General features: G+C 38.7%; 1 protein-coding gene across 1 annotated transcript in view; it reads right to left on the reverse strand.

Moving 5' to 3' along the window:
* Positions 1–17,310, reverse strand: part of PRKAR2A (protein kinase cAMP-dependent type II regulatory subunit alpha) — an 83,319-nt gene that overhangs the window by 25,081 nt on the left and 40,928 nt on the right. Inside the window, exons 2-4 of the mRNA XM_059939585.1 lie at positions 16,624–16,659; positions 6,857–6,909; positions 4,293–4,376 (exon numbers count right to left, since the gene is read on the reverse strand). Coding sequence (XP_059795568.1) covers positions 4,293–4,376; positions 6,857–6,909; positions 16,624–16,659 — 173 coding nt within the window. The remainder of the gene's footprint in view (positions 1–4,292; positions 4,377–6,856; positions 6,910–16,623; positions 16,660–17,310) is intronic.

A 17,310-nucleotide genomic window follows, 5' to 3' on the forward strand; every position in this document is an offset into this window, starting at 1 on the left:
GCTGTCTGAAACAAATGCTTTCCTGTGGCCATTCAGCTTTGCATCTCCACATATACAGCACAGTTGCCAAGTTTTCTGAGGCAGCGTTGTTTTGAAAAAACATTCTATAATTTAAGCAAAAACAGGTATCTAAATCATGGTGCCTATTCTCCCAGCCACACCCACAAGACTGTCACCTGCCTTGATGGCTCTACTATGTCAGGTGTAAAGCCATGTGATGCCACCTTACTCCAGGTGTTGATATTAACAGGATCATCAAGGCTAAAAGGCTGAGATGGCCTCAGAGATTATCTCATGGAACAGCATAACAACTACAACTACTAGCCAAGCACATCACTTTACCTCTCTGAGACTCAGTTTCTTCATATGCAAAAAAGGGTTTAATAAATAGTTTCTAGCTCATCAACTTTTATGACTAAAGGAGAAAAATCTAAGGAAAGTATATGTCACATAACAGGTACTCAATAAACGGGATCTATTACCAGACATGTAATACTGCTACAATCATTTATACACAACACATACAATTACTTACTTACCAATATTACCTGCCATAACCAGAAGGTAACTGTACCAGTAAGTATAATGAAAACAAAACAATGCTATTAAATTCTAACAAAACTGTGGTCTCAGTCTAGGGCCAGCATCCCTCTGTCAGGGAAATCAGTTACTGTTACGGAGCACTAAATACCAGTTTCAACTCAGAGAAAGACTTTGCCTTTGGAGGAATGTGGATTGAAGATCTGACAAGGAAATAATTTTATTGCTGCATAATTCCATGTGATTTAGTGTTCTGTCAGTGTGACTGTGCTAGCTAAAATAACATATCAGCAAAAAGCACCTCTTTAGTTCCATAGTTCCAGGGGTGTTGAATACTGTATAAGCTGACAAATACTAAAAAGGAAGGCTTGCTACTCATGTGTCATCCACGTTAATGTGGAATGTGAGCTCAGTGTTGCCCGAAATCTCATGTTTAAATACAAGTAACAAATTAAAGTTTTCACATACAATACAGACCAAACACACACATCTATACCTGGCTGTATCTGGCCTGTGGGCTGTCCATTGGCAGCCTCATGTTTTGAGTAACTCTTCTTTTTCTGGCCTGGACTCTTCAGAAACATCAGTGTCATGAGATATAGAATAAGGCATGGGGGAAGCAATCTGGGTTACAGGGGACTAAAATCATACCATGACAACCAAAAGCAACATGTGACTCAGGACTGGAAAACAAAACAAAAAAGCCAAAGAAAACTTTACAGGGAAAATCTTAAAAGCAGTTCATACATACTTATATATGTGCCTACATATACACACAAGAAACAGTGTAAATGTGGCAAAATGTTAACAACTGGTCAATCTAGGTCAAGAATATAAGAATGTTCATGGTACTATTCTCTGACTTATCTGTAAATTTGAAAATTTAAAAACAAAGGTTTGGGAAGTAAATTTTTTAAAAATGGAAATAAATATACTCACTGGAATGGCTAAAATTTGAAAAGACAGATAATATCAAATGTTGGTTAAGGATACAGAACAATTGGAAATGTCATGTATTGTTGGAAGGAATGCAAAATGGTATAACCATTTTGAAAAACATCTGGTAGATTTTTACAATATCAAACATATACCTACCCTATGACTCAGCAATTTTGCCCTCAGGTATTTTACTGAAGAGAAATGAAAAAAAAGTTCACAAAAAGACTTGTATAAAATGTCCAGAGCATTATTCATAAGAGCTAAAAGCAAGAAACAGACCAGGTATCCACTGTCAGAAGAATGGATAAACAAACTGGTATTTTCATATAATGGAATACTTCTCAGCAATAAAAGGGAATGAACGAACATCACCAAAACAATGACACACTGACATCATGGATCCCTTGATATGATGCTCTGAGAAGGACACAATAGAATTTCTGTGTAGTCTGGCCAAAGATATATAACCACATTTCAATCATGAGGAAACATCAGACGAATTCAAATTGAGGTATATTCTATAACGTAATTAACCAGTACTCTTCAAAGTGTCAGGATCATGAAATACTAGAAAGGACTGCAAACTATCGCAAATTGGAGGAGACTAAGGAGAAATAACAGCTAAGTGCAATGTGGGTTTCTGGACTGGATTATTAACTAGGAAAAAAAAATTAGTGAGAAAACTAATGAAATTTGAACAAGGTTTTTAGTTTAACTAATGGTATTGTAACAATGTCATTTTCCTGGTTTTGATAATTGTACTATGGTTATGTCAGATGCTAACATTGGCGGAAGCTGGATGAGGGGTATATGGGAACTCTACTATTTTTACAACTTCTTTATAAGTCTAAAACTAGTTCAAAACAAAAAGTGAAAAAAGAAAATGGAATGTTGAACAATAAGAAACAATCTCAAAAATATTGTGCTGAGTGAAAGGAATCTCTCACAACAGAGTATATATTGTATGATTCCACTTATATGAAATTCTAGAAGGCAAAATTAATTTATGGTAGAACAAATCAAAATAGAAGTTGCCTCTGGGGGGAGGTGAGCAAGAATTGATCATGAAGGGGCATAAGGAAACTTTTTGGGGTGGTGGCAATATTCTACATCTTGATAGGGGTTTGGATTACCTAAGTGTATGCTTTTGTCAAACCTAAGTACACTTAAAATTCATGCGTGCATTTCATCATATGCAAACTTTACATTAAAAAGCTATAAACAAATATTGAACCATAGTTCATGATATGCATGCTAAAGTATTTAAGGGAAATATACTGAGATCTCCAATTTACTCTGAAATTATCCTAAAAAATAAGATGGGTTAATGCAGGGGCCAGCAAACAGCTGACTGTTTTTGTAAATAATGTTTTATTGGAACACAGCCATACCCTTTCATTTACGCATTGTCTATGGTTGCTTTCCTGCTACAATAATGAAGTTGAGTAGTTGTGACAGAAATATTTAATATCTGGTTCTTTAAGCAAAAGTTTGCCAACCCCTTGGTTGAGGGTAGACAGTATATCATGTGACAAGCATAGTAAAATGTTAATGTTAGAATCAAGGCAGTGGATAAATACATGTTCTGTAAAATCCTTTCCACTTTATTGTATCTGAATATTTTCATGATAAAATGTTAGAAAAATATAATTAAATCTGAAAATTCAGTTATCATTTTTCAAGACTGAAATGGTAAAATGATGTTCTCCAGCACTAAGAAAAATCTGAATACTAGACTGACACAGCAACTTCTTTAGAATATCTGCTAGTATAAAATTTACAAGGGGTTTCATTCACAGTAGATAAAGAAGCAAGTCCCCTTTCCATTGATACAGATGGGTCTTCCAGGGAAAACAGCTGACACAGACTATTATTTCTTACAACCAGCCTTTCCTTGAACTCATGGTCCTTGTTTTATTCAATCTCAGACTAATAAAATTCTGATTAAAGTTCTCGCTATTCCTATAACCACGCAGCTACCAAACAGTCTGGTTTACAGACACCAGGGATAGTTGATTCCCTTGATTGATACAACATGAACTCATGTTTGACCAGCCAGATTCCCAGAAGGCTGTGGGGATATCTTCAGAAGACATACTTGCAGGAGCTGGGTAGTAGGAGAATTCCATTTCCCATCCTTCCTGTCTCTGCACATTCTGGGATTCCCCAGCAGGCCCAGCACCTCAGCCATTCATGTGGCTTCAGCATGTGGCCGTCAAAGTACAGAAGGAACAGGAAATTTGAAATCTCTGCCCTCAGGAGGTAGCCCTGTTTTCCATCTCCACCAAGAGAGGGAAGACAGGCACAGGCACAGATCCTGTGCTGGGGCCCTAAAGACACACACCACTCTGTGTGTGCCCCATGCCTGAGGTCTTCACTGAGAAATAATCATAAGAGGTGCCTTACACCAAAGGAGTGAGAAGCAGTCACACACTTCCAGTGGGTTAACGGCTACCGGCAGAGAGGACGCCACACTGGCATCTTTGGAGAAATTACTCTGTAGCATAAATAAAGACCCTCCTAACTAAGCCAGGGTCATGCAAACCTGAGCATTTCCTTTTAATATGACCCAACTGCATGGTCCTCAAATGGTACTGCCTTGGAGGAAGTACCAAAGCAGTTCAGAGAAATACTAAAAGTCATCTGAAAAGCTCATTATGGATTACAGTGCTCAACACAATGCAAACATTTGCAAGTAAGAAGAAGCTAAGGTTTTAATGCCTCATATGGCTGTGGCTAAGATGCTAAAAACTGTTTAAATGATGAATAGGACAAAAGCTAAAAGCCAAAAATATTTTAAAAATCAATGTTACCTGATCAAGATTTTTGAAAAGAAGAATATCTTTGCAAGCTTCCTGAAGTCTGCACCTCTGTTGATCAGTTTTAGGATGAATCACCTGCCAATCCAAATAAAACCAGGGAAAATTTTTTATTCTATTTTAAAATATTACTTAACTTACAAATTGGTCTATTTCTTTCTCCAAAAAATGGGAAAAATTAAGAGCATGTTTACTATAATTTTAACTCTATACAAATACCAAGCAGTACCCTGATCGTGTACAGGAAATATGATAGGGGTGAAGAGTACCCACCCTGGACCGCCCACTGGCTGTGTGGCTGGCAGCAAGTCAGCTATCCACTGGGAGCCTCAGAGTCCCCAACCGAAAAGCAGAAGGTCACATATCATTCATTCAACAAATATTAAGCATCGACTAGGTGCCAGGCACCGTCTCAGCTCTGGGCACATAGCAGTGAACACAAGACAAAAACACCTGCTTTCACATTCAATAAATACATAAAGTATGTTAGAGTGACAAGGCTAAGGAGAAAATAAGGTAGGGAAGGGTGCATGTATGAGTGTGCATGTGCGTGTGTGCGTCCAGATGAGGCCTGAGAAGGTGACATTTGTAAAGATCCCAAGGAACCGAGGACAACCTGAGGGAGTGAGTAATGTGGATATCTCTAAGAAGAGCACCTCAAGCAGAAGGAACAGCAAGTGAAAACAAGGTCTTATGGTTGGTTAATAGCATGTCTGAGAAAAACCAGGAGACAGGTGTGACTGATGCAGAGCAAGGGGAAAAGATCAGGAAGAGACCAGGTTTGGGGGTTAGGTGGAGGGCATTGTAGATCACAGATCTGGAACTTTTCTCTAGTGACATGGGGGCAATCTGAGGGTTCTGACAGAGGAAGGAAAGAGATCTAATGTTTTTAAAGGCTCATGCTGGCTCCTGAGTGAAGAACAGCCTTGAGGGAGGCAACAGTGAAAGCCAGAAAGCTACTGTGATTATCCTAGTGCTAAATGGTGGTGACTAGGACCAAGGTGGTAGCCATGAAGGTGTTGAGAAGTACTGGAATTTTAAATATGTTTTGAAGACTGAGCCTATCAGATTTGCTGAAAAATTGAATGTGGGTATGAAAAAATGAGAGGAGCTGAGGGTGACCTTAAAATTTTGGACCTGAGCAACAGGAAGTTTGGAGCTGCCAAGAAGTGAGCTGGGGAAGACTGTGGGTGAAAAAGAATGTCTAAATGGAAATAGTCAGGAGCTCAGTATGAGTTGTCTATTGAAATGTAAGTGGAGATGGCAAGTAAACGACCGCTATACAAGCTAGAGTTCAAACCTCAACAGCTTAGTATTACTAGTAATATCAGTGATATCTACAAAATTAGAATTGTCATAAGGATTAAATGAGCTAATATAGGCAGTGTTTAAAACAGAACCTGGCATTTAGTAGGTGCTCAAAAACTATTACTCCTATTACTAATACTACAGATATTTAATAAATGTTTATTGAACGAAAAAAAATAATTATTGCCTAGTATAGCTGTTATAATTGAGAGACCCATCAAGCTCCTTCCTAAGTATTGTCTTCACCCTAAAAAAAGTACATTGCTTAAATTGACCAGAAATAACAGATGTCAGAAGTGTTAAGTAATTTAAATTTGTGATATTAAAAAGTTAGTAAAAAAAGCTTTAACTTTTAAAGTCATCAAAATTTTACAATATCTAAAATAAAAAATTTAAAAACCTACATGTTTATTATATTCACCCAATGGTAGTATTTTATTATTAGAATACTTCAGAAATCTTTCATAGTCTACTCATTTTAAGGCACACTTGAAAGATCATTAAAGTTTCTTTTATAACATCAATCTTTTAAAAAAGATGGTTCAAATTTGCTTTTATAAAAGTAATTTGTTAATTGTACAAAAATTTAAAAACCTGAGTTTTTAAAAAAAGCACCCAAAAATCAACCATAGTCCTACAACAACTACTGTTAATATCTGGGATATATCCTTCCAGGTATAAATCTTTGCACAAACAAGTAAATAAGTAAATAGGTAGACAGACGGATAGGTATTTTTAAATTATTTTTTATTTTATAAAATGCTCTATAAAATGTACTTCAAATATACATCATCCCATGTCATTAAGCCCAGTCCTGTACCATCATTTCCAATTGCTGCAGATTCTCTTGACTTGAATGTACCATAATTTAGCCCCTGGCATCCCTATTTTGGTTCATTTATGTTGCTTCCATTTTTCAACTTTACAATACTGCAATAATCTCCTTAGAAAGGACCCAACTGTTTGTTAGGGATGAATTCTCCTTCACGTAACTGCTGAGTCAGCTGGCTTGACTAAGTATAAAGCTCTGACAGCTACAGCTAGGCATCCCTTCTTACCATATCCTCAACCAATCTTGCTTTCATTCTTCTTAATAACTGTCAATCTGTTAGATAAAAGATGGCATCTTGCTGAGATTTTAATTTGTATTTATTTTAAATGTCAGCATGATTAGATTTGGTATGTAGAGGAGGAGGGGAGTGAGTGGGGACTAAAATTATTCTACCTAATACCTTTGCTGCAGTTCTTACCCTTGGATCAGTATCCTCCTCTTCCTCATCAGGGTTATAGGTCTCAGCACAGACTAAATTTGGAGAGAAAAAAATAATGAGAAAAATAAATAAAACAGATGTGTGTTTTACTAGAAAATAGGAAGTGGGCACAATTTTCTTTTATTCACTGTTTTCTAAAGCTATAATGATTTTTGTAATCCCTTCCTTCAATTAACAAATATATTAAGTACCTAGTAATGCCAGGCATTCTGTTAGTGATGAAAAGCCAGCTCTTTAGGGATTGGTAGTCCAAACACGAGAGAGATGATAAAAAATATTATCTACTAAATTCTATGGTAGCAGCAAGGACAAGCAAGGAAGTGCTGTCTCTGCTGAGCTATGAAGCAGGGACGGAAAACCAAAAAGTACAGTATATGCAATATAAACATATGGATATGGAATTGGAGTAATTACAAAAAGAGTCAATTAAAATAAAATATCTCAACATCATTATGTACATGAATGACTTAAAAGTAAGAATTTTAAACACAGTAAATACTATGTGTCAGGTTCTGTTCTAGGTACAATATTATATAAATCTAAAACCAACTTGATTTTCTTTGCAGGTAACCTGTGTTTGCACCAGCGGGCCACAGGACATGTCTTTGTCGTAAAGCAAAGATTTAAAAAATATTAACTGAACAATTGTTTATAATAGCAGAATATCATAAATGATATAAGTACCCATTTGAATCATACAGCTATAAGAAAGAACGAGGAAGATCCCCATAGGCTAATAAATAGTGAGTTCTAGGGGAAAAAAAGGCAAAAAAAGCAAGGTGAAGAATATATTACATAGTATGCTGTCCCTTCCATAAAGAAGGACTTCCATGATAAAGGAGAGCTAAGAATTGGGGGAGGGGGACTTCCCTGGTGGTCCAGTGGTTAAGAATCCACCTTCCAATGCAGGGGACGCGGGTTCGATCTGATCCCGGTTGGGGAACCAAGATCCCACATGCCGCGGGGCAACTAAGCCTGCATGCTGCAACCACTGAGCCCGTGCACTCCAGAGCCCAAGCACCACAACTAGAGAGAAGCCCACGTGCTGCAACGAAAGATGCAGCATGCTGAGGGGAAGATCCTGTGCGCCACAACTAAGACCCAATGCAGCCAAAAAACAAGGAGGGGGGAGGGAATAAATATATAAATATGAATATATATACAAAAAAATTTAACCTATTTATTTTTTCAAAAGGAAACAAAAGAAGGATAAACCAGAAAGTAATAAAATTGTTTCCTAGAAGGTAGGCAGAAACAAAAAAGAAGGGATAGGGAAGGGAATGAAACTTCTCTAAGAAAATTCGTTTATATAGTTTCGACATTTAAGCCATGTTAAAATGTTTTATATATTTAAAAAATTAAATTGATAAGGATGGAAGGACGCTAAAACTGAATACAAAGAGAAACAAATGAACCTAACCACATATCAGGTTGATAACATAACCACAGAGAAGGAAAGGAGAATTATTTTAAGTAGCTTCTGAACATAGTACTGTAACCATCCACCCTCAGTGGGATATATTCCAACGACAAAAAAGAACTGCTATTTGCAGTGGTACAGTAATTCCAAAACTCCTCTGTGTACTACAGTTGTGAGTAAACAAATATACAGCCAGATGTTTTTCACTGGAGAAAAGGGGAATAAAATTATGGAACAGAAGAAAGCTTAGAATTGGAGATGTCAGTACCAGTCATGATTTTAAAATCTTACCCTTAGGTGTCACAATGGTAGACACAATGAATTATCTAGTGAATAAAAAAGTTAGTGTACTCACTAACAAAACTGTTTTGCCAGGAATGATCTAGATGTGACCACTGGTGTTGCCTAGAATGCAACAAACCTGCTCCTTCTTCACAATAAGTTTATTACAGGCCATTACAGCTAGGGAAATTTTTCTTCTAATAAATCCTCAATTATCTGCAATAACTGTGTGACCTGGCTTGATTTACTTCAAATCTCCACCTTCTCTTCTGCATAATGGAGCTATCAGTAGTGATTCCCCTCTGAGAACCGTTATAAGGATTCCAATAAACAAGTGCCTGGCACACAGGATGCAGTAAATGCCAACTCTTTGAACTATTACTATTATCACTTCTGTTTCATTTGTCCTGGTTTTCTGGAATATTAATTATCATTATTTTGGTTCTGTTCTCTATCTTAGTTCTTTCAACAACTGTCCTTTCTTCAAAGCTGTCTTCCATCACAGATTTTACTCTTAACAATTTTGGTTTTTTTGTCCTATGTATTTAATTCCTGTTTATTGTGTTTAGTTTTCTTATAGTCTTTCCTTATCATACCCATTTCTCTTTTCATTTTAGCCTATTCTTTCCTTGGCTTTCTACTCAGAATTCATAAAGGCAATGATTTTTTGCATTCTATGAGCATTTTGTAGTGGACTTTTCTAATCTTCATTCCTCTTATATCCTTAATCTGCCAAATTCATTCGTAAGCCTTGTATTGTTTGTTAGGGTTTATTTCTTATTTGTTAGCAGGCAAGAAATATAAAAGTTTCTTGACCCTATGCTCAATTCTTTTGTATGATGGCTAAAAATCTCTATATATCTATAATGAGGTGATAAGATGATATATACCACTCTCAACTTAACTCCTGATTTCTTAGAGACATTTACTCATTGCAGCCCTGGTCTAGCTTGTGTCCCAGCTTCCCCTTCCTCATTGATTCTCTGACCTAATGGAATACCTGAGAAATGGTGACTCCCAGCATGACCTGTACACAGGACTCCCTTCCCTGCCCAGTCTACTTGTGTGGACCACGCCTTCTGTACTGTAATGCCATCAACACTCTGCCTGTCTAACAGGGACCCAGTATCCTTAAATAGATGGAGAAAAATCAGGGAGAAGGGAGTAAGAGGATAGGCACCATTCTAGTCCCTAAAACAGCATCAGGTAATGTTCTGCAGAGAGTACTGCCCAGCCCTTGGTGGTGCAGGCTTTTGTAGCTGAGCCAGGGAAGTGATAATGGGATGTAGACAATGACTTTCTTTCTATCTTTCTCCAAGCCATTCCTGTTTCCATAAGGAAACAAGTTTATCTCAGATCTGTCCTAAAGATTAAGGCAGACACCTTCCTGAGTTCCTAGATGTTATTGCTGCCACTTTTCACATCTTCATAGGTATTTGGGTAGGGGGCTGAGGAAGCTGCTGTTGAGGGCAGCTAACCAGACACTATTTTAAACTGCAAACCTCTTGGTTCTTTGCACTCTTGATTAATGTTGTCATTATCAGCCCAGCTTTCTAAACCAGAAATTTGGAACTCACCATGGCTTCCTTCTTTCACCTCTTACCCAATGAATACATCAGATTCTACCTCAGAAATATTCTCATATTTGACCTTTATTCAGTCTACTCTAACTGCTACTCCTTGGTCCAGGATTTCAAAATGTCTTAGAAATACGCATTTTAAAAAACCTCATTTTGGAGACAGATGGATATATGAGTATTATTATACTAACTTTCTCTACTTTTGCATATGTATGAAAATATTCATTTAAGAAGTTGAAAATAATAAGCCTTTAATGATGAGACTGACAGGATCTTACTGATAATGACACTTAGTCTTGAGCTAGCCTATTTCCAGGCTTGCTTTTCCTCTGAGTTTGGAGGAAAGTATTTTAGCAACTTAGCTCATTTTTATATTTTTAGACAATGTAACTGAGGCAACAAATGTTATAGTTTTTAAGTCTTAAGGTACAGCACTATGATTTAAACAAAAGTAGTTATTTTCATTAAAATTATTAATGTTTCTATTTGTGAAAAAACATTATATCTTTATTTTTTTAAACTGGTTTTCATTTTTTCCCTTTTCTTTTGAACATCAGACTCGGCTCCCTTTTCCCTCTTCCTTTGTTTACCCTCAACCTCTCTACTTCTTTCTGGTACCGATCCCGAATTACTTTTCTCATTTTCTATAAAAAAAATCCATTTTTAAGTGTCTATGTGATTGTTGCCCCTTATGGTTCTACACATCAGGAAACCTGTCTCAGTGCGGGGAGTCCCAGAGTCTGTGTCATCCCCTATGCAGCCTCAAGACCTACAATGAATGTCGGGCTTCCCTGGTGGCGCAGCGGTTAAGAATCCACCTGCCAATGCAGCGGGCATGGGTTCGAGCCCTGGTCCGGGAAGATCTCACATGTCACAGAGCAACTAAGCCCGTGCGCCACAACTACTGAGCCTGTGTGCCACAACTACTGAAGCCCACGCGCCTAGAGCCTGTGTTCTGCAACCAAGAGAAGTCACCACAATAAGCCCGCGCATGGCAACGAAGAGTAGCCCCCGCTCGCCGCAACTAGAGAAAGCCCGCGCACAGCAAAGACCCAACGCAGCCAAAAATCAATCAATCAATAAATGCATTAAAAAAAAAAAAAGACCTACACTGAATGTCATGAGATGGTCGAGACCTATTGAAGATGAAGACTAAAAGAGCAGCACAGCCCCTCATTTGAGGGAATTAATTTTGCCACAGTTCTCCAGCAGATGTCACTAGTTAGTAATAGGAAACTGTACAAAGTAACAATAGATTATCCAGCAGAATTTCCTCTTCTAAATTTTAACTGGTGCTTCTTCCATCCAGAAACGTGAATCACTAAAATGTGTTTGTGAGAGAAAATCCCCTCATTTCTACAAAGAAATGAGCCCAGATCCTGGTCACAGGCATGAGGCCCTGTGCTGTCCTGCCAGTGCCCATGAAGAGTTGATACAGCCTGGGTATATTAGTCAGCTAGGGCTGCCATAACAAAATACTACAGACTGGGTGGCTTAAACAACAGAAATTTATGAAACAAAAGGGTTTTTCTTTTTTGGATGAAGTTTTTTTTTTTTAATATTTATTTATTTATCTGGCTGCATTGGATCTTACTTGCAGCACGTGGGATCTTTCATTGTGCCATGTGAGCTTCTCTCTAGTTGTAGCGCGTGGGCTGCACAGCGCGTGGGGCTCAGTAGTTTTGGCACGTGGGCTCTACAGTGCGTGGGCTTAGTTGCCCTGTGGCATGTGGGATCTTAGTTCCCCAACCAGGGATTGAACCCGCATCCCCTGCACTGGAAGGAGGATTCTTAACCACTGGACCACCAGTGAAGTCCCTGGATGAAGTTTTTAAATTAACAGAATCAAACTAACATTTCAAACTGAAAGACAGTTATCACTAATTTAGAACTATGTCAAGAAAACTGCCTTTAAGGAATTTATGGACTCTCTTCATTTGATGCATTTATCACTTGATGTAGAGGGACTGTTCTGCTAGAAGGATTTGGAAGGCACAGCTTTTCAATTCCAGTGATTTGCAAGGGAGAGGCAGCATCAAGGAGGGGAAAAGCTCATCTTTGAAGCTACACTCACTGGAGTCTGAGCTTAGGTCCATCTATTGCTCACTCACTATTTCTCTACGTCCCCAGTCCTTGGTCTCTTCAATGCTAAGAGGGGATAACAATACTAGAACCATGTTAAAGGGTTAATAATAGGAGGTGACATTTAAACATAAGGCCGGGCTCACAGGAGACACTCAACAACTGTTAGCTCTCCTATGCTGCTTTACTTTCCAGATTATTATTCAGTCAGACACCCTGAGTTGTTGAAGTCTCTTCTGCAGTGTTTGACACAGCACATGTCCTCACACCACTAGTTTTAGCTGAAATCCTTGGATCACATCAGGAGCCCATTCCTCAACTATCTTTCCAATTTTATTTTATCTCCTCTCCTACAGCCAGAGCAGCCAGGTCCAGTTTATCCCCCTTCAAGTTCTTAAGACATTCTTCCACCTAGAATGCATCCCTCTTGGTACTGGCCAAATAGTAACCATGTTTTTCAACTTCCAGTGCAATTTCTGCCTCCCTCCAAGAAGTGTCTCTTGATTTTTTTTCTGCCTCCAGTAATTTCTCTTCCTGATTCCTCAACCCTTCCTTTTGTTCCTTCCTTCTGAAGAATGCGAGTGAGCAATACACAAAGTAGCTTTGGTGAGATATGGGAGCAAAAGTCTGACTAGAATGGGCTTAAGAGAGAATAGAAGAGAAACTAGAAATATGGACAATTCTTTCAAGGGGTTTTGCTATAAAGATATGGAGAGAGAAAGGGTGGTAGCTAGAGAGGGAAGAGTGATTTTTTAAAGTTTTATTTTTAAGAATGGAGAGCCAATGATATGTTTGTTTGCTGAGAAAAATAATCCAGTTGAAGAATAAAGATTATGCAGGATAAAGAACAGGTAACTGCTGGAAGGATGAAGGGTTGAGATCTAGTGTACAGGTGGACAACTGGACTCACAGGCAGATTAAGAAGGATAGATGGGGTGGGAGCCTATGGAAATTCTCTTCTGTTACTTCTGTTTCCTTAGTTAAATTGAGAGGAAGATTATCTGACAGGAATGAGGATGGGGGAGGAGGTGTTGGAGGTTTGGAGAGAGAGAAGAAATGAAAGACTTACCTAGGAGAACAGGGGCGTGAAAGAAGTATAGAAACACAGTATGATTGCTGTCATCAAGAGCCTACTAGAAGTTAACGATCATGAACTGAAATAAGATCAGTCAACAGGAATGCGTATTTTCCCTCAACCAAGTACAGCTGTAGTGCAGACACAATAAGTGGAGAATTGGGTTTAACCACAGTGTGGTTTAGCCAAGAAAATAAAAAGGGAAAAGTGAATTGAGGGAAGGTGTCAGGGAGTGGTTATAATCACTGATCAAGAAATTTAAGGTTAGTAAAGAGGAAGCGAGAAAGTGAAAAGGAGACAGGATCAATGAGTTGTGAGAGCTGGAGTGGGACAGCAAAGGAGCTGTTAGAAGACAGCAGGCAGTGGTGGGAGACTGGGATCACTGCTTGAGAATATGAAGAGTTGTAATGCTGGTCCTACCACAATACAACCATGGAAATGAGTGGCTGAAGTAGGGTGGAAGACAAGAACCTTGGAAAAGAGGAGGTCAAGGAATGGAAGGACCAGACTGGAAGGATTATCTATGTGGAAATAAGAAGGAACAACCTGGGGGTTATTAGAGGACAAAAACAAGGAGGGGCAGTGGCTGGTAGAGTATAATGTGAGGTTTGAAGTAGAGGGTTTTAGGGAGGAGGGAGAGAGAATGGCCTGGAAGCAACAATGAGGAACAGTAGAGATATTCACCCACCTCCTGTCAGTGTTACAAGGAAGGTGAACGAGAAATGAGCCATTTGAAAAGCCTGCAGGGCAGGCCAAGTTTCAGCTAGATCAGGAAGATGAAGACTGCACTCAGAGAACAGGCTCTGTTCTCTGAGTTTACGGATTTAGCTGAAGACTGACCAAGAGTTCCAGAGGGTATAAGAAAGGGCACATAGAGATATGAAGGGTAGTACTTAGGAACCATGCTACCTGTGGGCACTTTATCACCTCAACTGTTGCAAGTTACTTAACCTCTGCTTTGCCCCAAGTTTCCCTATCCATACAATGGGATAATCATAGCATGTATCTCATAGTGTTAGTGTGAGGATTATATTCAACAATACAAGGCAGGCATTTAGAAAGACCTTAAAAATGTGCACCTAGCACACAGCCTGCACTCAAAAAATGTTAGCTATTGCTAACAAGCTATTTGCTCTCCTGCATAATCATTTTGGACTCTATTAAGAATCCTTTTTTTTCACTTAATATTTGATTGATATTAAAAAATTTTAACTCTTCAGTAAGATTGTAAAAGCTAAGGGTAGGGATAATACCAAGTATTCATCTGAGTCCTCCACAGAGTTCAAGGACTGAACCACATTGACGGAGAGGCTACGCAGCAATTCATCTGTGACCGTCTGTGACCTCTGGAGGAGATGTCACTGCACTCTCCATTCCCCAGGCCTGCCCTACAGATGTCAAGAGCTATTACTAATCTTTGGGTAAAAAGGGGTGCAGGGATGAACAGAAACGGGAGATAGTAGCTCATGGGTCTCATACTAGCCTCAATTTCTATTCTATTTCCTCTCTGTAAGGCTTTTTTTTTTTCTTTTTTGGCTGCACCTCACGGGATGTTGGGACCCCCCCAACTAAGGATCGAACCCGTGCCCCCTGCAATGGAAGTGCAGAGTCCTAACCACTGGACCACCAGGGAAGTCCTGTCTCTGTAAATGACTTTCTATAAGTAACAGCACATTCTTCAAACTCCTTTCAACAAATTTTGGTGTACAACCTTACCAAAAACTTTCTGAAAACATAAATGAGCAGATTTTCTCAAAGAAAATGACTGAGGGATAGGAAAGAGATTCTGAGCCTTACCAGATGTTAGGTCATATGACAATTTAAAGTCAAGAAACCTTCCCAGAACAAGGGGATATGAAAGAATGATGTGACACATACAGCTTGCATAGCAATTTTGAAACACATAAACATCCCAACTGTACAATCAAATAAACTCTACATGTATCCAAAAGTCAAGCATCTTATTATAAGAAAAACTTTCAGAAAACATATTTATCAGCTCTATGAAAAAATGGGGACCTTCTCAGCTTAGGAATAATCATGAAAAAAAAAAAAGAGATGTACATAGTCAATAAATATTTACTGAGTACTTGCTCTGTGCCAGGCAGTGTTCAAGGTACCAGTCACAGATCAAAATTTTTGAGTCAATAAAAAACAGCAAAATTAAAATAAGTAGCACACCAACCTGGAAAATTTTGTATTAAAAATTTCAAAAGGTTAAAGATCATGATAGGGGCTTCCCTGGTGGCGCAGTCGTTAAGAATCTGCCTGCCAATGCAGGGGACATGGGTTTGAGCCCTGGGCCAGGAAGATCCCACACACCGTGGAACAACTAAGCCCACGTGCCACAACTACTGAGCCTGAGCTCTAGAGCCCTCGTGCCACAACTACTGAGCCCTCGTGCCACAACTACTGATGCCTGCACACCTAGAGCCCGTGCTCCGCAACAAGAGAAGCCACCGCAATGAGAAGCCTGCGCACCGCAATAAAGAGTAGCCCCCGCTCTCCGCAACTAGAGAAAGCCCACACACAGCAACGAAGACCCAACATAGCCAAAACTAAATAAATAAATCAATAAATAAATTAAAAAATAAAAATCATGATAGAAATGTATTCACACTTACAAAAAATAATCTAGACCACAAAAGATAAAAGGGAAAAATATCATCAAACTAGTCCCATACAAGAAAATAAAATAGATTTCCCATATTTGGAAAATGTTCATTTTTGGTTAATAATCAAAGGAATCCCAAATAAAACAATTTGAGGTATATCTTACATCTAAATTAAAGGAGTATGTTTGTAAGTCAACAATATAAAAATATATTAAAAAAATAAATGAAAGGAGTAGGCACTGCCTATGTTAGTGAGATGGTGGTGGAAAAGAGGTCTTTGCAGGGTGTCTTTCTCCCTGTAGCCTATTCTCTGACCAGAGAATGCTACTTCCAGCACTATTACTGAGGAAGTAATTTAAGTGGCTCAACAATGTAAGCAAGAAGCTAATGGCAAGCATAATATAGAATGCCAGAAGTAGTAATATGAAAAGTTGTTTTTAGAAGCCATAATTATGAACGTGGAAAAATATTAATGACACAAATGAGACAAACTGATTATAGTAATATAAAAATAAGTACATATATACTCAGAACTTAAAATGAAACAGAATGAAGGAACCACAGGTAATTTTTATAATGTTCTATAATGCTATCAACTTACCTTTTTATTAAAAAGATCACTTTATTTTTATTTACGATAATCCCATCTTAAAATAGCATTTCAGTAGTATGCTGTGAAAAAGAACACATACCTGATACTCGCCGATCAAATCTGTTAGGAACTGGAACTGCAAAACAAAGAAGCAATGTTTAGTCATCATTATATCACATGACCCCATCTTTATCCTCCTTTTTTGCAAAGATCTTTGACAACAGAACTAGGAACCTGAATACCAAGTGGTGGATCAATTCATATTCTTCCATAATCAACCAGAGACAGTGGTTCAACATGATCACATAAAGACAATATAAAGAATAATATATGTCTTTGAAAACAAGCTCTTTATAACTTCAACGTGGGTGGCAATTTTATTTCTGTTCACATACAAGTTCCACCTAATTTGTATCACAGCAAATGAATAAGAAGTCTACTAAATTTACTGGTAATTTTATGATATCAAATAGTTAAATTTTCTTCTTTTAAAGATAATCCCAAGACCTGCTAGACCTGCATTTACATTTCATTTTAAAATAACTTGGGGCTTCCCTGGTGGCGCAGTGGTTGAGTGTCTGCCTGCCGATGCAGGGGACGGGGGTTCGAGCCCTGGTCTGGGAGGATCCTGCATGCCGCGGAGCGACTGGGCCCGTGGGCCACGATTGCTGGGCCTGCGCGTCTGGAGCCTGGAGCCTGGAGCCTGGAGCCGTGCTCCGCGGCAGGAGGGGCCGCGGTGGTGGGAGACCCGCACAACGCGATGGCGGGTGGCTCCCGCTTGCCGCGG

Source organism: Balaenoptera ricei, chromosome 11 (assembly GCF_028023285.1).
Source record: "Balaenoptera ricei isolate mBalRic1 chromosome 11, mBalRic1.hap2, whole genome shotgun sequence".
Lineage (NCBI taxonomy): Eukaryota > Metazoa > Chordata > Mammalia > Artiodactyla > Balaenopteridae > Balaenoptera > Balaenoptera ricei.